This window comes from Pristiophorus japonicus, chromosome 14, assembly GCF_044704955.1.
Source record: "Pristiophorus japonicus isolate sPriJap1 chromosome 14, sPriJap1.hap1, whole genome shotgun sequence".
Lineage (NCBI taxonomy): Eukaryota > Metazoa > Chordata > Chondrichthyes > Pristiophoridae > Pristiophorus > Pristiophorus japonicus.
This window is the reverse complement of record NC_091990.1, coordinates 37,884,106-37,906,938: the sequence shown is the minus strand read 5'-3', so window position 1 is coordinate 37,906,938 and position 22,833 is coordinate 37,884,106. Positions and strand designations below refer to the sequence as shown.

At 46.2% G+C, this 22,833-nt stretch overlaps 1 protein-coding gene across 1 annotated transcript in view; it reads right to left on the bottom strand.

Annotated features, from left to right (window-relative positions):
* Positions 1-230: 230 nt before the first annotated feature.
* rhbdl2 (rhomboid, veinlet-like 2 (Drosophila)) overlaps positions 231-22,833 on the bottom strand; it is a 93,779-nt gene continuing 71,176 nt past the window's right edge. The window contains exon 8 of the mRNA XM_070898487.1: positions 231-410. Within this exon, the coding sequence (XP_070754588.1) occupies positions 231-410 (180 nt within the window). The remainder of the gene's footprint in view (positions 411-22,833) is intronic.

The following is a 22,833-nucleotide window of genomic DNA, read 5'->3' as shown; positions in this document are numbered from 1 at the left end:
ATGTGATGGTGATTAATAAAAGTGAAGCTAAATGTACAAATAACGGCAATGGGAAGGTGCTAAGAGTAAGTTACTGGCATTGTGCGATTTTGAGCAGGTTGTGGGAACTGATTGTTCCAACTGGCCTTCAGGTGCTATGATGTGCTTTTCGTCATTCTCTGTCAGCATTGCTGTACATTTAAAAAGCATTATGACCAATCCATTCCCCCGCCCCCCCCCCCCCCTATTGTTTAAGCAGCAGGAGACAGGAAGATGTTGAATATGATGGCAAACACTACGCAGGCAACATAGGCCAAAATTGAAGCCCAAAATCTGGGATCCTTTAAGAGCTTCTGGTCGTAGCAGCTGAAAACCACGTAGCCAATGGTCATCCCAGCTAGGCCGCCTGCAATGTGAGCCACGAAGGACACCTATAAGAAGTAGAAGCATAATGTTAGAGCAAATCATCAAAAGGATTGTTTTTAATGTCACAATATACATTAATGATTTAGCTGAAGGAATTGAATGTAATATCTCCAAGTTTGCAGATGACACTAAGCTGGGTGGCAGTGTGAGCTGTGAGGAGGATGCTAAGAGGCTGCAGGGTGACTTGGACAGGTTAGGTGAGTGGGCAAATGCATGACAGATGCAGTATAATGTGGATAAATGTGAGCTTATCCACTTTGGTGGCAAAAACAGGAAGGCAGAATATTATCTGAATGGTGACAGATTAGGAAAAGGACAGGTGCAACGAGACCTGGGTGTCATGGTACATCAGTCATTGAAGGTTGTCACGCAGGTACAGCAGGCGGTGAAGAAGGCAAATGGCATGTTGGCCTTCATAGCCAGAGGATTTGAGTATAGGAGCAGGGAGGTCTTACTGCAGTTGTACAGGGCCTTGGTGAGGCAACACCTTAAATATTGTGTACAGTTTTGGTCTCCTAATCTGAGGAAGGACATTCTTGCTATTGAGGGAGTGCAGCGAAGGTTCACCAGACTGATTCCCGGGATGGCAGGACTGACATATGAAGAAAGACTGGATCGACTAGGCTTATATTCACTGGAATTTAGAAGAATGAGAGGGGATCTCATAGAAACATATAAAATTCTGACGGGATTGGACAGGTTAGATGCAGGAAGAATGTTCCCGATGTTGGGGAAGTCCAGAACCAGGGGTCACAGTCTAAGGATCAGGGGTAAGCCATTTAGGACCGAGATAAGGAGAAACTTCTTCACTCAGAGAATTGTGAACCTGTGGAATTCTCTACCACCGAAAGTTGTTGAGGCCAGTTCATTAGATATATTCAAAAGGTAGTTAGATGTGACCCTTATGGCCAAAGGGATCAAAGGGTATGGAGAGAAAGTAGGAATGGGGTACTGAAGTTGCATTATCAGCCATGATCATATTGAACAGTGGTGCAGGCTCGAAGGGCCGAATGGCCTACCTCTGTACCTATTTTCTATGTTTCTATAATCATGTGGTAACAGATTTTAGACTCAATTTAATTCCTGAAAATCAAGCTATGGAGCTCAGCACTTATTCTAATTGGCGGCATGAAATTTACATTCGTTTATGACTATTTTGCTGGTCTACTTTCACTTTCACACACTGTTACTGGAACTTGGCAGCAGCAGTCGGGAAGAATGATGGCCTTAGAAACCTTGTGCGATATTTTCCTCCAGTTACTATGTTAGTGAAAAGAATTGATGTGAGCATAATTAGTTTTCCACTTTACACACATGAGTGATGAAAAACATACCCCCTTGTGTGATTGCAGCTATTCTCTGCCCCCCCCCACCCACCCCCACTAGCCCCGCCCCCGCCCCCCTCCCCCACCACACCTAAAATGATATTACTGGCAAATAAAGGTATTTACATTTATTTTGTATTTTGAGTTGTCCAGAGACCGTCACCACACTGTTCCAAAATAGTGTTCTGCAGTGTTGCTTATGGGACAAGTTTTCATCCCTGTTTTTTTTGCTCCTGTGGAAAAATACAATCTGAGATCCTTTACGAGTTTCTAATGGGTCAGTGGATAAGTGCAGCACATGGTGTGATACAGGGCCATAAAGAGCAGATAGGTCCCAAATTCAGTCTCCAGTCTGTACTAAGTTCATTGATCTCAGCTCAGGAGGTAGTAATAGTCTTGCAATCGGTTTCATGTCAAAACTTAACCAGTGTTTCTATTGATTGCTATCCGGTGACCTTTGCTGAAAAGTCCATCGAAGAGGACATAAAGTGAGGACGAGATTGGTCTCAGCTGTGATGCCTTCCGTGGATGAACAGCCTAAGGAACATGACCACCTTGGAGAACGACCACTTGGATAGTGCACCAGAAGGCTTCTGGAATTTGTTATATAATATCCCAGCACATAGAAGAGATGGGGAGGAAAGATGAGAAAAGTAAGGGAGAAACAGTACAAGTACAGCAGAAAACGTATGGGGGCAATTCCCTGAGCCCCAGTTTCTATTAGACTGCCGCCTGGATGATCAGAAATGATATGGTTCCTAATTTAAGGTAAACTGCTTGTTTAGTGTGCTGCTTTACAGCATCAGCACTATAGTCTGTGGGGAAATCACTATTCAGGGTTGGCACTTGCAAAGTATAATCTGGCCCTTAAGCCTTCAAATTTAACTACCGTTTGTAGTGATTATCAGTTATTACACACTTGTACTGGCTGCAATTTCAAAAATGTAATAATTAGATGAGGTTTACAATCAGAATTCTCAATTGTTATACATTTTGTGGAGTGCACGAATAGGAATCCCAATATGAATTTTGTGTTGTTCTCATCATTCAATGTTGTTAATAAATGTTCCAGTGTCTTACTGATGATTTCAGAGTTAGATCCTCGTCAGTTTAATTCTAAACGGAAACACTTACGGGTAGAAATTGCATTGTACCCCGATTGGGGGCGGTAACATCGGGAGGCGGGACATTTTGCGGCAGGCGTAGAAGTCGCGCCCGGTTCAAAAAATTGGGGTTACAGTCCCCGAAAGGAAGTGGAGTGCAAAATAACGTGCTCCACGTCCTTTCTGGGGCGGTAGTGCGGCGGAGGGGTCGGGAGCGGGACACAGTGCTACGCAGTGGGTCGCGTCGCGCTGCCGGGTTGGAGGGGCTCTTCATTGTAGCTTGGGCCCCCCTCTTTAAACTCTGCAGGTAAGAACTGAGCCTCCATGGACCACTGGGGAATGGGGGTGCCGTGCCGTGCCAACAGCCGGCAACTCAAGCAGAGTGCCGGGCTGAACGATCGCAGCACGGACCCCGCAACCACGGCACGAATGGGGCGTTGAAGAAAATCGGCATAATGTTTTTAACATGGCCGCCACCTCCCCTTTAACTAGTGCCCCGCGAGTGGCCTGCAGCCAGGTTCACGTCCCCTGAAGCTGTCGCTGGCATCGCGGGGCACCGTGCACGGTGATGACGTTGTCATCGCCGGCGGAGCGGGCGCTATGGGTTACCGCCGCTGCTAAAGTTCCGCGGGGACGCTAATGGGAATCGCAAACGACCCGAATTTCTAGGCCTAAGTTCTGTATCTGAGGCAATACACTCCAGCAAGAATAAGGAAACTATTTCACAAGTTAATCGCAGAACAAATTTGGGTATCAAACGACTGCTGCATAATTTTGTCATGTGCTACACATTGCACTCCACATTGGCTCTTTAATATGTTGAGTGGTGGTGTTTATAGAGGTAACCCATAGTGTGCTATTGCTGAAGGCAAATACGAAAAACATTATTGCACACACTGGGTTATGCCTATTATTTGATAAGAAATGCAGCCTTTAAGCTTTTATGTGGCATAATATTGCATATTATTCTCATCCCTTACCACAATTTATACTTGAATAGCTTTGCACTTACCTTCTGTATTTGTCAAAGCAGAGGTTAAAGAAACTCCCAGCAGAAGGGAATCACAGCAGCAAGGAAGGAAAGCCAGAAAAATGTTAATCTATCTCAAGAAAAGCAGAAAAAAAGAAAGGCAGAATGAGGAGAGAAAGAGAGTTGATGGAGATACATTGCGGGAACCACCAGAACATTTCCAAGCAATTAAAGCTAGTTACTAAATCATTCGTATTATTCCTTCTTAACATTCTGGGCCGTGAGCCTTGCAGGCACCCAAGCTCCACAACGATTATTAAAATCCGATATTGTCGAACGTTTTGTTGCTTCTTACAGTGTGAAGAAGCTGCACATAGCTCGTTATATAGTATAAAACACAGAATAGTCAGCTTGGGGACTAGGTGGTCCTGCAGGTTAACAGTGACACTATGTGTAATTTTAACTTTGGATTATTGTGTAGAATGTGCAATATCAGCTCGGCCACCCGTTAAAAGAAAGATTTGCATTTCTATAGCACCTTTCATGACCACCGGATGTCTCAAAGCACTTTACAGTCAATGAAGTACTTTTGAAGTGTATTCACTGTTGTAATGTGGGAAACGCGGCAGTCAATTTGCGCACAGCCAGGTCCCACAAAGAGCAATGTGATAATGACCAGATAATCTGTTTTCATTATGTTGATTGAGGGATAAATATTGGCCAGGACACTGGGGATAACTCCCCTGCTTTTCTTCGAAATAGTGCCATGGGATCTTTTACATTCACCTGAGAGAGCTGACGGGGCCTCGGTTTAACGTCGCATCTGAAAGACAGCACCTCCAACAGTGCAGCACTCCCTCAGCACTGCATTGGAGTGTCAGCCTAGATTCATGTGCTCAGGTCCTTGGAGTGGGACTTGAACCCACAACCTTCTGACTCAGAGGTGAGCATGCTACCCACTGAGCCACGGCTGACACTTCAATGGAAGCAAAAACCGTCCAAAATCAATGAATATATTCAAGGCTGAGAGAGACAGATTCTTGAACTATATAGTCAAGGGTTATGGGAACTGGCAGGATAGTGGACTTGAGGCCAAGATCAGATCAGCCATGATATTATTGCATGACGGAGCAGGCTCAAGGGTCTGTATGGCCTACTCATCCTCCTATTTCTTATGTTCTTACCCCAACTTGTCCTTTCTCTCCTCGACTTTGAGTGCAAATCCAACTCAAACTGATGCGATGAAGGTCTCTTCTATCAGTGCCCTAAGAGAAATGAGCTTACAATGTCTCTGCCATTCAGGCAGCCCCGAGCAGGAGCACTAGATTACAATTACGAGCTCACACTTGGCACTGCTGCGAAGGATTTAAAGGCCCTCAGCAGTTTAAAGGGGCTACAACACAAAAACTTAGTTTGGCATACCCCGCTAAGAATTGTCCTTATGTAAAACTGTCAGAGGCCAGCTGGTGGGCATAGAGACCCCACGTGTGGATTCTGATGTTGAAATGCTGCTTCAGGAGGTCAGGTTCAGAGGCGAGATCCTCTTGCAAAAAGAGAAAATGAGAGCCACAAACGAAGGAGATGGTCAGTTACAATTCTGCCTAGTCACACACGGCCATTCAACGTCTCAAAAGGTTTATTGGCCTTGCTAAGAGACGTCCGCCACACCTTCCAAAAATGCACAGCTCTCTGCATGTCTGCCACGTGCAACCAACTGTATTAAAGTGCTGGAATAGCTTATAGGCAATGCGCATGAGGTAACGCATCCTTTATACCCTCAGCCTACACCTGGAAGTCCTACAGAAGCACACTATTTTCCACTCTCAAGTGGGCTCGGGCCAAAGATTGTTAGGATGCCGAGAGTTTGGGCATAATATTCAAATTAAGCTAAACCTGGAAAATACAGATGAGTTAGTATTAGCGCCATTGGGCGGCTGCAAGCCCTGTCCTGCCACATTTGTATGCATGGAGTGTAGCTGCTTGTTGCACAGCCCTGCTAATGTCTGGATTTTACTGCAAGTCATAGGAACATAAGAACATAAGAAATAGGAGCAGGAGTAGGCCATTTGGCCCCTCGAGCCTGCTCCGCCATTCAATAAGATCATGGCTGATCTGATTCTGGCCTTAACCCCACTTCCCTGGCCGCTCCCCATAACTCTCTACTCCCTTATCGTTCAAAAATCTGTCTACCACCACCTTAAATATATTCAATAACCCAACCTCCACAGCTCTCTGGGGTAGAGAATTCCAAAGATTCACAACCCACGGAGAGAAAAAATTTTCTCCTCATTTCAATTTTAAATGGGTGACCCCTTATTCTGAAACTATGCCCCTAGTTCTAGATTCCCCCACGAGGGGAAACATCCTCTCTGCATCTACCCTGTCGAGCCCCCTCAGAATCTTATACGTTTCAATAAGACCACCTTTCAGTCTTCTAAACTCCAATATGTATAGGCCCAATCTGCTCAACCTTTCTTCATATGACAACCCCTTCATCTCAGCAATCAACTTTGTGAATCTTCTCTGAACTGCCTCCAATGCAACTATATAAGGAGACCAAAACTGTACGCAGGACTTCCCTACCTTTATACTCCATCCCCCTTGTAATAAAAGTCAACATTCCATTTGCCTTCTTAATTACTTGCTGTACCTGCATGCTAACTTTTTGTGTTTCATGTACAAGGACCCCCAGATCCCTCTGTACCACAGCATTTTATAATCTCTCCCCATTTAAATAATAATTAGCTTTTTTATTTTCCCTACCAAAGTGGACAACCTCACATTTTGCCACATTATACTCCATCTGCCAAATTTTTGCCCACTCACTCAGCCTATCTATATCCCTTTGTAGATTCTTTGCGTCCTCCTCACAACTTGCTTTTCCACCTATCTTTGTATCATCAGCAAATTTGGCTACATTACACTCGGTCCCTTCATCCAAGGCATTAATATAAATTGTAAATAGTTGAGGCCCCAGCACTGATCCCTGTGGCACCCCACTAGTTGCAGTTTGATAACTTGAAAATTATCCATTTATCCCGACTCTATTTTCTGTTAGTTAGCCAATCCTCTATCCATGTTAATATATTACCCCCAACCCCATGAGCTCGTATCCTGTACAGTAACCTTTTATGTGGCACCTTATTAAATGCTTTCTGGAAATTAAATACACGACATCTACTAGTTCCCCTTTATCCACACTGCTCATTACATCCTCAAATAACTCCAGCAAATTTGCCAAACATGATTTCCCTTTTATAAAACCATGCTGGCTCTTCTTGACTGCATTATGGTTTTCTAAATGTCCTGCTACTACTTCCTTCATAATGGGCTCCAGCATTTTCAAAATGTTAGGCTAACTGGTCTATAGTTTCCTGCTTTCTTTCTCCCTCCTTTCTTAAATAGGGGCGTTACATTTGCTGCTTTCCAGTCCGCTGGGACATTCCAGAATTCAGGGACTTTTTGGTAGATTACAACCAATGCATCTGCTATCTCTGCAGCCATCTCTTTTAAGACCCTAGGATGTAGGCCATCAGGTCCAGGGGACTTGTCCACCATTAGTCCCATTAGTTTGCCTCGTACTTATTCTCATTCACATGGTACACATTCTTTCTCATGAAGTCAACCCATAAAATCTGGAAGGGACTGGTGACAAATTGCAGACCACCAAACTCATCAACATGTACTCCCTGCATTCCCTCTCCTGCACTTCTCCCTGGAAGTAATGGCGGAGGGGAATCGCCAATAGGAAAGCTATTTGTGTCTTGACTGAAGAAGGGACCAACAGCAAACCGCAGAAAGACAGACTGTAGGATAGTTGGCAGAAATAGAAAAAAAATCTAAAAACGTTGGGAAATACGTATTCTACAAAGCTTTAAAATATTTATTTGGATCTTTAAATTTACTTCCACCTTTTTCCTCACGCCGAGCAAGCCTGGGTGACCATTGTACACAGATGTGATCACTGCTCAGCAGTAATGACAGAAAATGGAACAAAATAACTCACCGTGTAATGACTGTCTCGTTTATACATATCCACCCAACTTAGGGGGGGCATTTCTACCATCTTCTAGAAATGACATTGGAAAGTTTAGCAGTGGCTAATGTGGGCAGGGATCTGGCATAAAGCCACCTTTTCCCACATGAGCCTCCCATTCCGCCTGTTAAGAGGATCCAAGCCGAGTGTCAAAAGTCGAAAAATCGCATTGACAATAATAAAATCAGGAAGTATGGAAATGAAAAGACTGAGCCAGCAGCGTACAAGATAGGCGTATACCCAAATATTTTCCTACCACCAAAAGGCTATCCAATGTGAGACTCCAGGTTATCAATCTAACTTTACAATCAGCATCATTCATCCTTGACTGACTGCATTCCACAACTGGTGGTCCAACTGGAACCATACTTCCTAAATATAGACTGCTTTTGAGAAATGTAACTTCACACGCAGTAGGGTTCCAGGTGAAAGCAAGGTGCAATAATACCTTTGTTCTATAAAGGCTTCGTTTTCTCTGTCAACACTGCATGTCAAAAGTATCTATTCAAAGTTTCTTTGTAAGTCTTGGCTATTTTGTATCTTTGCAAGTGTCTTAAAAAATAAAACAACATCAAAAATGCAAAGAAAGCACTGGGGTTTATTTCTAGAGGGATAAAATTGAAAAGCAGAGAAGTTATGTTAAACTTGTCTCGAACCTTGGTTAGACCACACTTGCAGTACTGTGAACAGTTCTGGTCTCCATATTGTAAAAAGGATACAGAGGCACTGGAGAAGGTGTAAAAAAAGATTTACTAGAATGATACCAAAACTATAAGGTTATACCTATCAGGAAGGATTGAACAGAGTGGGGCTCTTTTCTCTAGAGAAAAGACTGAGGGGTGACCTGATAGATGTCCTCAAGATTATGAAAAGGTTTGATAGGGTAGACATAGAGAAGATGTTTCTGTTATATATATAAACTTGTATATACTCTATACAGCCACTAGAGGGCTCATCCCCTGGAGTCCCAGGGGATCCCATAATCCCTTGGGAGCACAGGTATTTAACGAGGCCTCACAGGTTGGAGAGGCACTCTGGAGACCTGCAATAAAAGACTAAGGTCACACTTTACTTTGAGCTCACAGTGTTCAGTCTGACTCTTTCCCCATACATAACAGTTTCCACTTGCGAATGAGACCAGAACTAGGGGCTATAAATATAAGACAGCCAGTAATAAATTCAATATAATAACAGCGCATTTGGAAAGCAGTGACAGGATCGGTCCAAGTCAGCATGGATTTATGAAAGGGAAATCATGCATGACAAATCTAGAATTTTTTGAGGATGTAACGAGTAGAATGGACAAGTGAGAACCAGTGGATGTGGTGTATTTGGACATTCAAAAGGCTTTTGATAAGGTCCCACACAAGAGATTGGTGTGCAAAATTAAAACACATGGTATTGGGGGTAATGTACTGATGTGGATAGGGAACTGGTTGGCAGACAAGAAGCAAAGAGTAGGAATAAATGGGTCCTTTTCAGAATGGCAGGCAGTGACTAGTCGGGTACCGCAAGGTTCAGTGCTGGGACCCCAGCTATTTACAATATACATTAATGATTTAGACAAAGGAATTGAATGTAATATCTCCAAGTGTGCAGATGACACTAAGCTGGGTGGCAGTGTGAGCTGTGAGGAGGATGTTAAGAGGCTGCAGGGTGACTTGGACAGGTTAGGTGAGTGGGCAAATGCATGGCAGATGCAGTATAATGTAGATAAATGTGAGGTTATCCACTTTGGTGGCAAAAACAGGAAGGCAGAATATTATCTGAATTGTGACAGATTAGGAAAAGGGGAAGTGCAACGAGAACTGGGTGTCATGGTACATCAGTCATTGAAAGTTGGCATGCAGGTACAGCAGGCGGTGAAGAAGGCAAATGGCATGTTGGCCTTCATAGCGAGAGGATTTGCATATAGGAGCAGTGAGGTCTTACTGCAGTTGTTCAGGGCCTTGGTGAGGCCACACCTTGAATATTGTGTTCAGTTTTGGTCTCCTAATCTGAGGAAGGACAATCTTGCTATCAGGGGAGTGCAGCAAAGGTTCACCAGACTGATTCCCGGGATGGCAGGACTGACATATGAAGAAAGACTGGATCGACTAGGCTTATATTCATTGGAATTTAGAAGAATGAGAGGGGATCTTATAGAAACATATAAAATTCTGACTGGATTGAACAGGTTAGATGCAGGAAGAATGTTCCCAATGTTGGGGAAGTCCAGAACCAGGGGTCACAGTCTAAGGATAAGGGGTAAGCCATTTAGGACCGAGATGAGGAGAAACTTCTTCACTCAGAGAATTGTAAACCTGTGGAATTTTCTACAACAGAAAGTTGTTGAGGCCAGTTCATTAAATATATTCAAAAGGGAGTTAGATATGGCCCTTACGGCTAAAGGGATCAAGCGGTATGGAGAGAAAGCAGGAATGGGGTACTGAAGTTGCATGATCAGCCATGATCATATTGAATGGTGGTGCAGGCTCGAAGGGCCAAATGGCCTATTCCTGTACCTATTTTCTATGTTTCTATGTAATAGGAAATTCAGGAGAAATGTCTTTATCCAGAGAATGGTTAGAATGTGGAACTTGCTCCCACAGGGAGTAGTTGAGGTGAATAGCATTTAAGGGGAAGCTAGATAAGCACACGAAGGAGAAAGGAACAGAAGGATATGTTGATGGGGTTAGATGAAGAGGGGTGGGAGGAGATTCATGTGGAGCATGAACACTGACATGGACCTGTTAGGGTGAATGGCCTGTTTCTGTACTGTATATTTTGTAACCATAGCTCCATTTTTGCCATGGACAGAAGCAATATTACTAATTTCACAATTTTTCTTTTTTTAAAAAGAGAAATGAAGGGAATCCTTTTGAATAGGAGACATGTTTGCAACCAATAGATATTTTTGTGGCAAAGGTAGAAAAAAAACATTGGATGGCGAACATGAAACACTGATAGGTCCCGGTATGGACTGGAATGTCCCCTCCACACCAAGATTCAGGATTTTTGCCAATATTGGAAAAGTTAGGTGAAGGACAAGGAGATTTTCTGCTGGGCACCACTCTCGGATTTGCGTGACTCCCAGCTCAGACAATATCTTGAAGGAAATTCAAGTCATAATGCAAAAACTAAAATCAATAACCCTCCCCCTCTTTGTCTGCCATCATTTCCTGGTAATCGAGTTGCACAGTACATTCTGCAGTTACCATTGTCTTGTATCAATGTGCCAAAAGCCAAAGAAGAAAGGAAGAGCTGCTGTTTATATATTGCCTTTCACAATCTCAGAGGGTCACAAGGTGCTTCGCAGCCAATGAAGTACTTTTGTAGAATAGTCACTCTTGTTATGTAGGTACGCGCAGTAGCCAATTTACGCACAGCAAAGTCCCACAAACAGCAATGTGATAAATGACCATATAACCTGATTTTGTGATGTTGGTTGAGTGATAAATGTTGTCCAGGACAATGGGTTAACCATCCTGATCTTCTTCAAATATTTTTCTTACTTCCACGAGAGAGGACAGACGGGTCCTCGGTTTAACGTTTCATCTGAAAGATGGTACCTCATACAGTGTAGCACTCCCTTAGTAGTGCACTGAAGAATAAGCCTAGATTGTGCGTGTTATGTATGTAAACATTACCAATGTGTAAGACTTGCCACCAGGGGGTGCACCTTTGCGAGACCCAAGGTTCACCTGCACACCCTGGGCAAGCAGGTATAAAAGGCAGTCTTACCATGCTGCCTCCTCACTCTGGAGTTACAATAGAGACCAAGGGCACAACAGTTTGAGCTTAAGATGTACAGTCTTGTGGAGTTATTCTAAATGTAACAATTGGTGATGAGTAACAGATCACAAACTTTCACGCAGTTATGGCTGCCGTTGGTATTCTTGAGAGATTTGTTGAGGGTGATGATTGGGAAGCCTTCGTTGAGCATCTTGACCAGTACTTCGTGGCCAACGAGCTGGAAAAGGAAGAAACCGCGATCAAGCACAGGGCGATTCTCCTCACCGTTTCCGGGTCCACGATATATGGCCTCATCAAAAATCTGCTAACACCGACGAAACCAACGGAGAAGACATATGAAGAGCTGTGTTCGGGAACACCTCAAGCCGAAAGAGAGCATCTTGATGGCCAGATATCACTTTTATATGCACCACTGCTCCAAGGGCCAGGACGTGGCGAACTATGTCGCCAACCTAAAACGCCTTGCTGGACCGTGCGAATTTGCTGGATTTTTGGGGGAAGTGTTGCGGGACTTTTTTGTGCTTGGAATCGGCCACAAGATCATTCTTCGCAAACTGCTGTCTGCCAAATCCCTAGATCTGAGCAAGGCCATCACGATAGCCCAGGCTTTTATGTCCACGAATGATAACACTAAACAGATATCATTGCAGCATCGGAATTCACCGGCAAGTACTGTGCATAAAATAATGCCTTCAGCGGGCAGAACTGTACATGGCAGGGCCTACACGTCTGCAGAGGCTGGACCTAGGATGACTCAGAGCCCGCCGTGGAACATGAATGCGAATCCATTAACACCATGTTGGCGCTGCGGGGGTAATCATCGAGCCCATTAATGTCGATTCAAGCACTACGTGTGCAAGGGCTGTGGAACAATGGGGCACCTCCAGCGAATGTGCAGACGTGCTGCGACTCACCACATGGCAGAGTCAGCAGAAGATGACTGATCCGGCGCGGATCACACTGAACGAGTAAGAGAGGCAACTCAACCCGAGGCTGAAGAGGAAGTGTATGGGGCACACCTTCACCACCAAAAGCCCTCCGATAATGTTAAAAGTCAAATTAAACGGCATTCCAGTTTCAATGGAATTGGACACGGGGGTGAGTCAGTCAATTATGAGCCAGAAGGCTTTTGAGAAACTGTGGGGCAACAAGGCACAAAGGCCAAAATTAAGCCCGATTCATACCAAGCTGCACACTTACACCAAAGAGCTCATAAGAGTCATTGGCAGTGTCATGTTTGTAACCTTTATGTAACAACACTGTATACTGTATACACCTGAGTAATACACACCTTGACCACAGGGGGTGAACTTGTGGGAGACACTCCTCACCTGGTCATCAAGGTATATAAAGGGAGGTCCCTCGCAGGGTCGGCACTTCTTGGTCCTGGGAATAAAGGTTCAGGTCACATAGTGACCTTGTCTGCAGTACATGCCTCGTGTGATTCTATAGTAAGGTGTAAGGACACTACATTTGGCGACGAGAAACGGGAATCAACGACCCACGAGGATGGCCACTGGTAGCACAGAGGAACGGTACTGTGTTGGTGAGAACCGGGACGATTTCGTTGAGAGGCTCCAGCAGAGCTTTGTCATGAAGGACTGGCTGGGAGGGGAAGCGGCTGGCAAACGGAGGGCGCATCTACTGACCAGCTGTGGATCCAAGACTTATGCGCTGATGAAAGACCTGCTTGCACCCAAGAAGCTGGCAGACAAGTCCTTTGAAGAGTTCAACACTCTGATCAGTGAGCACCTCAAACCGGCGAGTAGCGTACACATGGCCCGGCACCGGTTCTATACACACCGGCGTCGGGAGGGACAAAGCATATTGGACTTCGTTGTGAACCTTTGGCGTTTGGCCAGCCTCTGTAAGTTCACAGATGCCTGCAGGGGGGAGATGTTAAGGGATTTCTTCATTGAGGGCATTGGTCATGCCGGGATTTTCAGGAAGCTTATTGAGACCAAGGACTTGACTTTGGAAAGGGCAACACTGATAGCTCAGACCTTCATGGCAGGGGAAGAGGAGACCAAGATAATTTACGCGCATAGCCCTAGTTCCAATGTGGCGATGGACCAGGGAGTTAACATTGTAAACGAGGCACAGAACCCCGCAGGCAGGCAAGGGCAATTCGACACAGCCCAGGCAGCAACAGGCTTTAGGGTGGGCCAGCAACAGAGACAATGGCAGGAGGATCAGCAATTCATGCCATCACAAGGGACAATGCGTCCCGGGATGGGACCATTGACACTCAGCAACAGAGTACTCAGGAGTAATCAAAGAGACAATCAGAGAGGAATGTCTGTTAACAGTTCCTTTGTTCACAACAATCTCAGCTCATGCTGGAGGTGCGGTGGCAGACATGCTGCGAAAACCTGTAGGTTTCAACAATTTACCTGTAGAAACTGTAACTTCAGTGGACATCTGGCCAGAATGTGCAGAAAGCCCGTAGCGAGGCTAGTTTATGAGGCAGAGGAACCAGGCGAGGGGTCTGCAAGGCAGGGTGATGCTTGGGGCAAAGCTATGGATGCTGAAATCCAGCAGGTTCATGTGGCAGACGTCCACAGCTCGTACACCAAAACGCCACCTATGATGATGAAAGTCCTATTAAATGGCATCCCAGTACGCATAGAGCTGAACACAGGAGCCAGCCAGTCACTTATGAGTGCCCAACAATTTGAAAAACTATGGCCACTCAAAGCTAACAGGCCGAAACTGGAACGCATTGACACGCAGCTACGGACGTACACCAGAGAGATCATCCCAGTACTAGGCAGTGCAAACTTGGTGGTCATACACAATGGATCGGAGAACCGGCTGCCACTCTGGATTGTCCCGGGGAATGGTCCCGCGCTCTTGGGAGGAGCTGGCTAGCCGAGATGAACATTGAAATGGGGGGATGTGCACGCTATTTCATCTGTGGAGCGAAGTTCATGCTCACATGTCGTACAGAAATTCGAGCCACTTTTTCAACCAGGTGTCGGGACCTTTAACGGCACCAAAGTAGTGATACGCATCACCCCAGACACCAGACCAGTGCACCACAAAGCCAGAGCCATGCCGTATGTGATGCGTGAGAGAATTGAGAGTGAGTTGGACAGGCTGCTAAGAGAGGGCATAATTTTGCCTGTTGAATTCAGTGACTGGGCAAGCCCCATCGTTCCTGTCCTTAAAGCGGATGGCTCGGTCAGGATTTGTGGCGACTAAAAGGCCACCATCAACCGAGTGTCACTACAGGACCAATGCCCGCTTCCGAGAGCGGAGGATCTTTTTGCCACGCTGGCAGGCGGCAAGCTGTTCACCAAGTTGGACCTTACTTCAGCCTACATGACTCAGGAACTGGCTGAAGAATCCAAGCTTCTGACCACCATCACTATGCACAAGGGGCTATTCGTTTACAACAGGTATCCATTTGGCATTCGTTCAGCAGCTGCTATCTTCCAGAGGAACATGGAAAGCTTGCTTAAATCCATCCCTGAACAATCGTATTCCAAGATGACATCCTTATCACGGGTCGAGACACCGAGGAACACCTCCACAACCTGGAGGAGGCCGACTGGACCGGGTAGGCTTGTGACTAAAGAAGTCCAAGTGTGTGTTTTTCGCCCCAGAGGTCGAGTTTTTTGGCAGGAGGGTTACCGCAGATGGGATCCGGCCTTCCGAATCCAAAATAGAGGCGATCCGTCGTGCGCCCAGGCCCGGCAACACATCGGAGTTGCGATCATTTCTGGGACTATTGAACTACTTCAGGAATTTTGTGCCGAACTTAAGCACATTGTTGGAGCTGCTGCACGTGCTCCTGTGTAAGGGTTGTGAATGGTTATGGGGGGACTGTCAAGAACGGGCTTTCAATCGAGCGCGGAATCTGCTTTGTTCTAACAAGCTGCTGACCTTGTACAACCCCTGTAAGAAACTGGTTTTAACATGTGATGCATCATCCTATGGGGTTGGGTGCATGTTGCAGCAGAGTAATGATGAGGGCCAACTCCAACCTGTAGCTTATGCCTCCAGGTCTTGAGCAGTGGTGCAGCAGGGAGGGATTCAAATTCATGGTTCTGGGGGAGGTGGGACCAGTACAAACTGGACGGTCTGCACTTGGGCAGGACCGGAACCAATGTCCTAGGGGAAGTGTTTGCTAGTGCTGTTGGGGAGGAGTTAAACTAATATGGCAGGGGGATGGGAACCAATACAGGGAGACAGAGGGAAACAAAAAGGAGACAAAAACAAAAAACAGAAAAGAGATGAGTAAAAGTGGAGGGCAGAGAAACCAAAGGCAAGAAACAAAAAGGGCCACTGAATATAAAAGGGCTGCAGGAGGGGTCAAAACTAAAAATCATGGTTTAAAAACTAGGATGAAATCACACTACCTAAATGCACGCAGCATTCGAAATAAAGTAAATGAGTTGACGGCACAAATCATTACAAATGGGTATGATTTGGTGGCCATTACAGAAACATGGTTGCAAGGTGGCCAAGACTGGGAATTAAACATACAGGGGTATCTGACGATTCAGAAAGATAGGCAAGAAGGGAAAGGAGGTGGGGTAGCTCTGTTAATAAAAGATGATATCAGGGCAGTTGTGAGGGATGATATTGGCTCCAATGAACAAAATGTTGAATCATTGTGGGTAGAGATTAGAGATAGTAAGGGGAAAAAGTCACTGGTCGGCGTAGTTTATAGGCCCCCAAATAATAACTTCATGGTGGGGTGGGCAATAATCAAGGGAATAATGGAGGCATGTGAAAAAGGAACGGCAGTAATCATGGGGGATTTTAACCTACATATCGATTGGTCAAATCAAAATCGCACGGGGTAGCCTTGAGGAGGAATTCATAGAATGCATACGGGATTGTTTCTTAGAACAGTATGTAACAGAACCTACAAGGGAGCAAGCCATCTTAGATCTGGTCCTGTGTAATGAGACAGGAAAAATAAATGATCTCCTAGTAAAAGATCCTCTCGGAATGAGTGATCACAATATGGTTGAATTTGTAATACAGATTAAGGATGAGGAAGTTGTGTCAGAAACGAACGTACTATACTTAAACAAAGGGGACTACAGTGGGATGAGGGCAGAGTTGGCTAAAGTAGACTGGAAACAAGGACTAAACGGTGGCACAATTGAGGAACAGTGGAGGACTTTTAAGGAGCTCTTTCATAGTGCGCAACAAAAATATATTCCAGTGAAAAAGAAGGGCGGCAAGAGAAGGGATAACCAGCCGTGGATAACCAAGGAAATAAAGGAAAGTATCAAATCAAAGACCAATGCGTATAAGGTGGCCAAGGTTAGTGGGAAACTAGAGGATTGGGAAAAGTTTAAGCAACAGCAAAGAATGACTAAAAAAGCAATAAAGAAAGGGAAGATAGATTACGAAGGTAAACTTGCGCAAAACATAAAAACAGATAGTAAAAGCTTTTACAGATATATAAAACGGAAAAGAGTGACTAAAGTAAATGTTGGTCCCTTAGAAGATGAAAAGGGGGATTTAATAATGGGAAATGTGGAAATGGCTGAGACCTTAAACAATTATTTTGCTTCGGTGTTCACAGTTGAAGACACAAAAACCATGCCAAAATTTGCAGGCCACAAGAATGTGGGAAGGGAGGACCTTGAGACAATCACTATCACTAGGGGGGTAGTGCTGGACAGGCTAATGGGACTCAAGGTAGACAAGTCCCCTGGTCCTGATGAAATGCATCCCAGGGTATTAAAAGAGATGGCGGAAGTTATAGCAGATGCATTCGTTATAAGCTACCAAAATTCTCTGGACTCTGGGGAGGTACCAGCGGATTGGAAAGCAGCTAATGTAACGCCTCTGTTTAAAAAAGGGGGCAGGCAAAAGGCAGGTAACTATAGGCCGGTTAGTTTAACATCTGTAGTGGGGAAAATGCTTGAAACTATCATTAAGGAAGAAATAGCGGGACATCTAGATAGGAATAGTGCAATCAAGCAGACGCAGCATGGATTCATGAAAGGGAAATCATGTTTAACTAACTTACTGGAATATAACGAGCATGGTGGATAGAGGTGTACCGATGGATGTGGTGTATTTAGATTTCCAAAAGGCATTCGATAAGGTGCCACACAAAAGATTACTGCAGAAGATAAAGGTACGCGGAGTCAGAGGAAATGTATTAGCATGGATAGAGAATTGGCTGGCGAACAGAAGCAGAGAGTCGGGATAAATGGGTCCTTTTCCGGTTGGAAATCAGTGGTTAGTGGTGTGCCACAGGGATCAGTGCTGGGACCACAACTGTTTACAATATACATAGATGACTTAGAAGAGGGGACAGAGTGTAGTGCAACAAAATTTGCAGATGACACGAAGATTAGTCGGAAAGCGGGTTGTGTAGAGGACTCAGAGAGCTGCAAGGAGATTTGGATAGGTTAAGCGAATGGGCTAAGGTTTGGCAGATGGAATACAATGTCGGAAAGTGTGAGGTCATCCACCTTGGGAAAAAAAACAGTAAAAGGGAATATTATTTGAATGGGGAGAAATTACAACATGCTGTGGTGCAGAGGGACCTGGGGGTCCTTGTGCATGAATCCAAAAAGGTTAGTTTGCAGGTACAGCAGGTAATCAGGAAGGCGAATGGAATGTTGGCCTTCATTGCGAGAGGGATGGAGTACAAAAGCAGGGAGGTCTTGCTGCAACTGTATAGGGTATTGGTAAGGCCGCACCTGGAGTACTGCGTGCAGTTTTGGTCACCTTACTTAAGGAAGGATATACTAGCTTTGGAAGGGGTACAGAGACGATTCACTTGGCTGATTCCAGAAATGAGGGGGTTACCTTATGATGATAGATTGAGTAGACTGGGTCTTTACTCGTTGGAGTTCAGAAGGATGAGGGGTGATCTTATAGAAACATTTAAAATCATGAAAGGGATAGACAAGATAGAGGCAGAGAGGTTGTTTCCACTGGTCGGGGAGACTAGATCTAGGGGGCACAGCCTCAAAATACGGAGGAGCCAATTTAAAACCGAGTTGAGAAAGAATTTCTTCTCCCAGAGGGTTGTGAATCTGTGGAATTCTCTGCCCAAGGAAGCAGTTGAGGCTAGCTCATTGAATGTTTTCAAGTCAAAGATAGACAGATTTTTAACCAATAAGGAAATTAAGGGTTACGGGGAGAGGGCGGGTAAGTGGAGCTGAGTCCACGACCAGATCAGCCATGATCTTATTGAATGGTGGAGCAGGCTCGAGGGGCTAGATGGCCTACTCCTATTCGTAATTCTTATGTTCTTATGTTCTTAGGCCGCTCTCCCAGGCAGAATGGGGATATGGGATGGTTGAAAAGGAAGCACTTGCATGTGTCTACGGGGCGAAAAAGATGCACCAGTACCTTTTCGACAGAAGGTTCGAATTAGAAATGGACCACAAACCGTTAACATCCCTGTTGTCCGACAGCAAGGCTGTCAATGCCAATGCGTCAGCTCGCATACAGCGGTGGGCCCTTACGCTGGCTGCGTATGACTACACCATACGGCACCGGCCAGGCACCGAATATTGCGCTGACGCACTCAGCAGGCTCCCACTGGCCACCACTGAGGGGCATCGGAGCAAACCGCGGAGATGGTTATGGCCGTTGAATCTTTCGACACCGTAGGCTCCCCCATCACAGCACGCCAGATCAAAATCTGGACCAACAGAGATCCCCTCCTATCCCTGATAAAGAAATGTGTCCTGACTGGGGATTGGGCGCACGCACACGGAGCATGTCCCGAGGAGGTCAGGCCGTTTCACAGACGGATGGACGAGCTCTCCATCCAAGCCGACTGCCTGCTATGGGGCAGCTGGGTAGTCATGCCCCAGAAAGGAAGGGAAGCATTCATCAGGGAACTCCACAGCGAGCATCCAGGCATTGTGCTAATGAAGGCCATTGCCCGGTCACATGTATGGTGGCCGGGAATTGACTCAGACCTGGAACACTGGGTTCGCAAGTGCACGACGTGTGCCCAGCTGGGCAATGCCCCCAGGGAGGCCCTACTCAGCCCGTGGCCCTGATCCACCAGGCCATGGTCACATATTCACGTCGACTACGCGGGCCCATTCATGGGAAAAATTTTCCTGATTGTTGTCGATGCATACTCGAAATGGATCGAGTGCATCATATTGAATTCGTGCACAACATCCACCACCGTGGAAAGTCTGCGTGCGGTCTTTGCGACCCACGGCTTACCGGACATCCTGGTTAGCGATAATGGCCCGTGTTTCACTAGCTATGAATTCCAGGAGTTTATGTTGGGTAATGGTATCAAACACGTCAGGACAGCACTGTTCAAGCCGGCTTCCAATGGCCAGGCGGAATGTGCGGTTCAAATCACAAAACAGGGCATGCTCCGGATTCAAGGACCCTCCCTTCAGTACCGCCTATCGCGCCTCCTGCTGGCCTATAGGTCCCACCTGCATTCGCTCACGGGAGTCCCGCCCGCGGAACTACTCATGAAATGCACGCTTAAAACATGGCTGTCCATCATTCACCCAGTCCTGTCAGACATTGTTGAGGGCAAGCACCAGTCCCAAATCGAGTGCCATGATCGTAACTCAGTGACGAGATGCATAGAAATTAATGACCCTGTATTTGTTCTCAATCATGCTTTGGGACCCAAGTGGATTGTGGGTACTGTAATTGGCAAAGAGGGGAATAGAGTCATAGTGGTCAGACTTAACAATGGGCAGATATGCCGCAAACATCTGGACCAAGTAAAGAAAAGGTTCAGCATGGACACTGAGGAACCTGAGGAAGATCATGAGATGTCACCCACACCACTGCCAGTGAACGAGCAACAAGGACATTCACCAGCATGCACAGTCCCTGTGGCCAGCCCGGACAGGCCAGAATCACCTCAGGTGACAGAGACACATGCCCAGGCCCAACCACCAGAGCCCCAACTGCGGCGCTCCACGAGAGAGCATCGACTGCCTGAAAGACTCAATCTTTGACCCAAAGACATTGGGAGGAGGTGATGTCATGTTTGTAACCTTCACATAACTGTAACCTTTATATAACAACACTGTACACTGTATACACCTGAGTAATGCACACCTTGACCACAGGGGGTGAACTTGTGGGAGACACTCCTCACCTGGTCATCGAGGTATATAAAGGGAGGTCCCACGCAGGGTCGGCACTTCTTGGTCCTGGAAATAAAGGTTCGGTCACGTAGTGACCTTGTCTGCAATACATGCCGCGTGTGATTCTATAGTAAGGTGTAAGGACACTACAGGAAATACGGCAGTGAAGGTATCGTACGATGGAGCTGTGCATGATTTATCACTATGGATTGTACTAGGCGATGGCCCAACGCTGTTTGGCAGAAGCTGGCTAGGAAAGACCCGATGGAACTGGGACAACATCAAAGCACTGTCTTCGGAGGATGACGCCTCGTGAGCCCAAGTGCTAAACAAATTCCCGTTGTTATTCGAGCCAGGCATTGTCAACTTCACAGACGCCAAAGTGCAGATCCATCTCGTCCCTGATGCATGATCCGTTCATCACAAGGCCCGAGCAGTTCCATACATGATGTGAGAGGAAGTCGAGATTGAGCTGGACAGACTTCAACGAGAGGGGATCATATCACCAGTCGAGTTCAACGAGTGGGCCAGTCCAATCATGCCGGTGCTGAAGAGCAAAGGGACGGTCAGAATCTGCGGGGACTACAAGGTAAGGATCAACCGAGTCTCGTTACAGGACCAGTACCCACTACCCAAAGCAGATGACCTGCTTGCAACACTAGCAAGGGAGACATCGTTCACCAAGCTGGATCTAACTTCTGCTTACATGACACAGGAGCTGGCTGAACCTTCAAAAAAATTGCCGTGCATCAACACGCACAGAGGACTGTTCATATACCACAGATGCCCCTTTGGGATTCGCTCGGCTGCGGCCATCTTCCAGAGGAACATGGAGAGTCTGCTGAAATCGGTTCCGCGCACCGTGGTGTTCCAAGATGACATCTTGATCACTGGCTGCAACAGCACCGAATACTTGCACAACCTGGAAGAGGTTCTCAAGCGACTGGACAGAGTGGGACTCAGGCTGAAGCGCTCCAAGTGTGTTTTCCTGGCGCCAGAGGTCGAATTTCTGGGGAGAAAGATTGCGGTGGATGGTAGCAGACTCACGGACTCCAAGACGGAGGCCATCAAGAATGCACCTAGACTACAGAATGTGACGGAACTGCGTTCGTTCCTGGGACTACTCAACTATTTTGGTAACTTTCTACCGGGATTGAGCACTTTGCTGGAACCATTGCATTTATTGCTACGCAAGGGTGATGACTGGGTTTGGGGTAAATCTCAGCCTTTAACAAGGCCAGAAACCTGCTATGTTCTAACAAGCTACTTGTATTGTATGACCCATGTAAACGTTTAGTACTAGCTTGTGACGCATCTTCGTACAAGGTCGATTGTGTGTTACAGCAAGCCAATGGGTCAGGCAAACTGCAACCGGTTACATATGTGTCCAGAAGCTTATCTAAGGCTGAAAGAGCCTACAGTATGGTTGAGAAAGAAGCATTAGCATGCATATACGAGGTTAAGAAAATGCACCAATACCTATTTGGGCTCCGGTTCGAGCTCGAAACCGACCACAAGCCGCTCATTTCGTTGTTCTCAGAAAGCAAAGGTATTAACACCAATGCTTCGGCCCGCGTCCAAAGATGGGCACTAATGTTATCTGCGTATGACTATGTAATCCGCCACAGACCAGACACAGAGAACTGTGCGGATGCCGTCAGTCGGCTACCATTGCCCTCCACCGGGGTGGAAATGGCGCAACCCGCAGACTTGCTCCTTGTAATGGATGCATTTGGCAGCGAGAGGTCGCCCGTCACGGCTCGCCAGATCAGGACCTGGACTAGCCAGGGCCCTGTGCTATCACTAGTGAAAAGCTGAGTCCTCAATGGGAGCTGGTTGGCGGTCCCAGGGGAAATACAAGACAAAATTAAGCCGTTCCACTGATGTAAGGATGAAATGTCCATCCAATCGGACTGCCTCCTATAGGGGAATCATGTAATTTTGACAAAAAAAGGCAGGGAAATGTTTATACGCGACCTTCACAGTACCCACCCAGGCATAGTCATGATGGTGGCCCGGCATTGACTCGGAGTTGGAATCATGCGTACATCAATGTAACACTTGCTCACAGTTGAGCAATGCACCAAGGGAGGCCCCACTGAGTCTGTGGTCATGGCCCTCCAAACCGTGGTCAAGGGTATGTACAACAATTGTACATTTCTGTCTGGCGTAAAAATAAAAAAGGGAA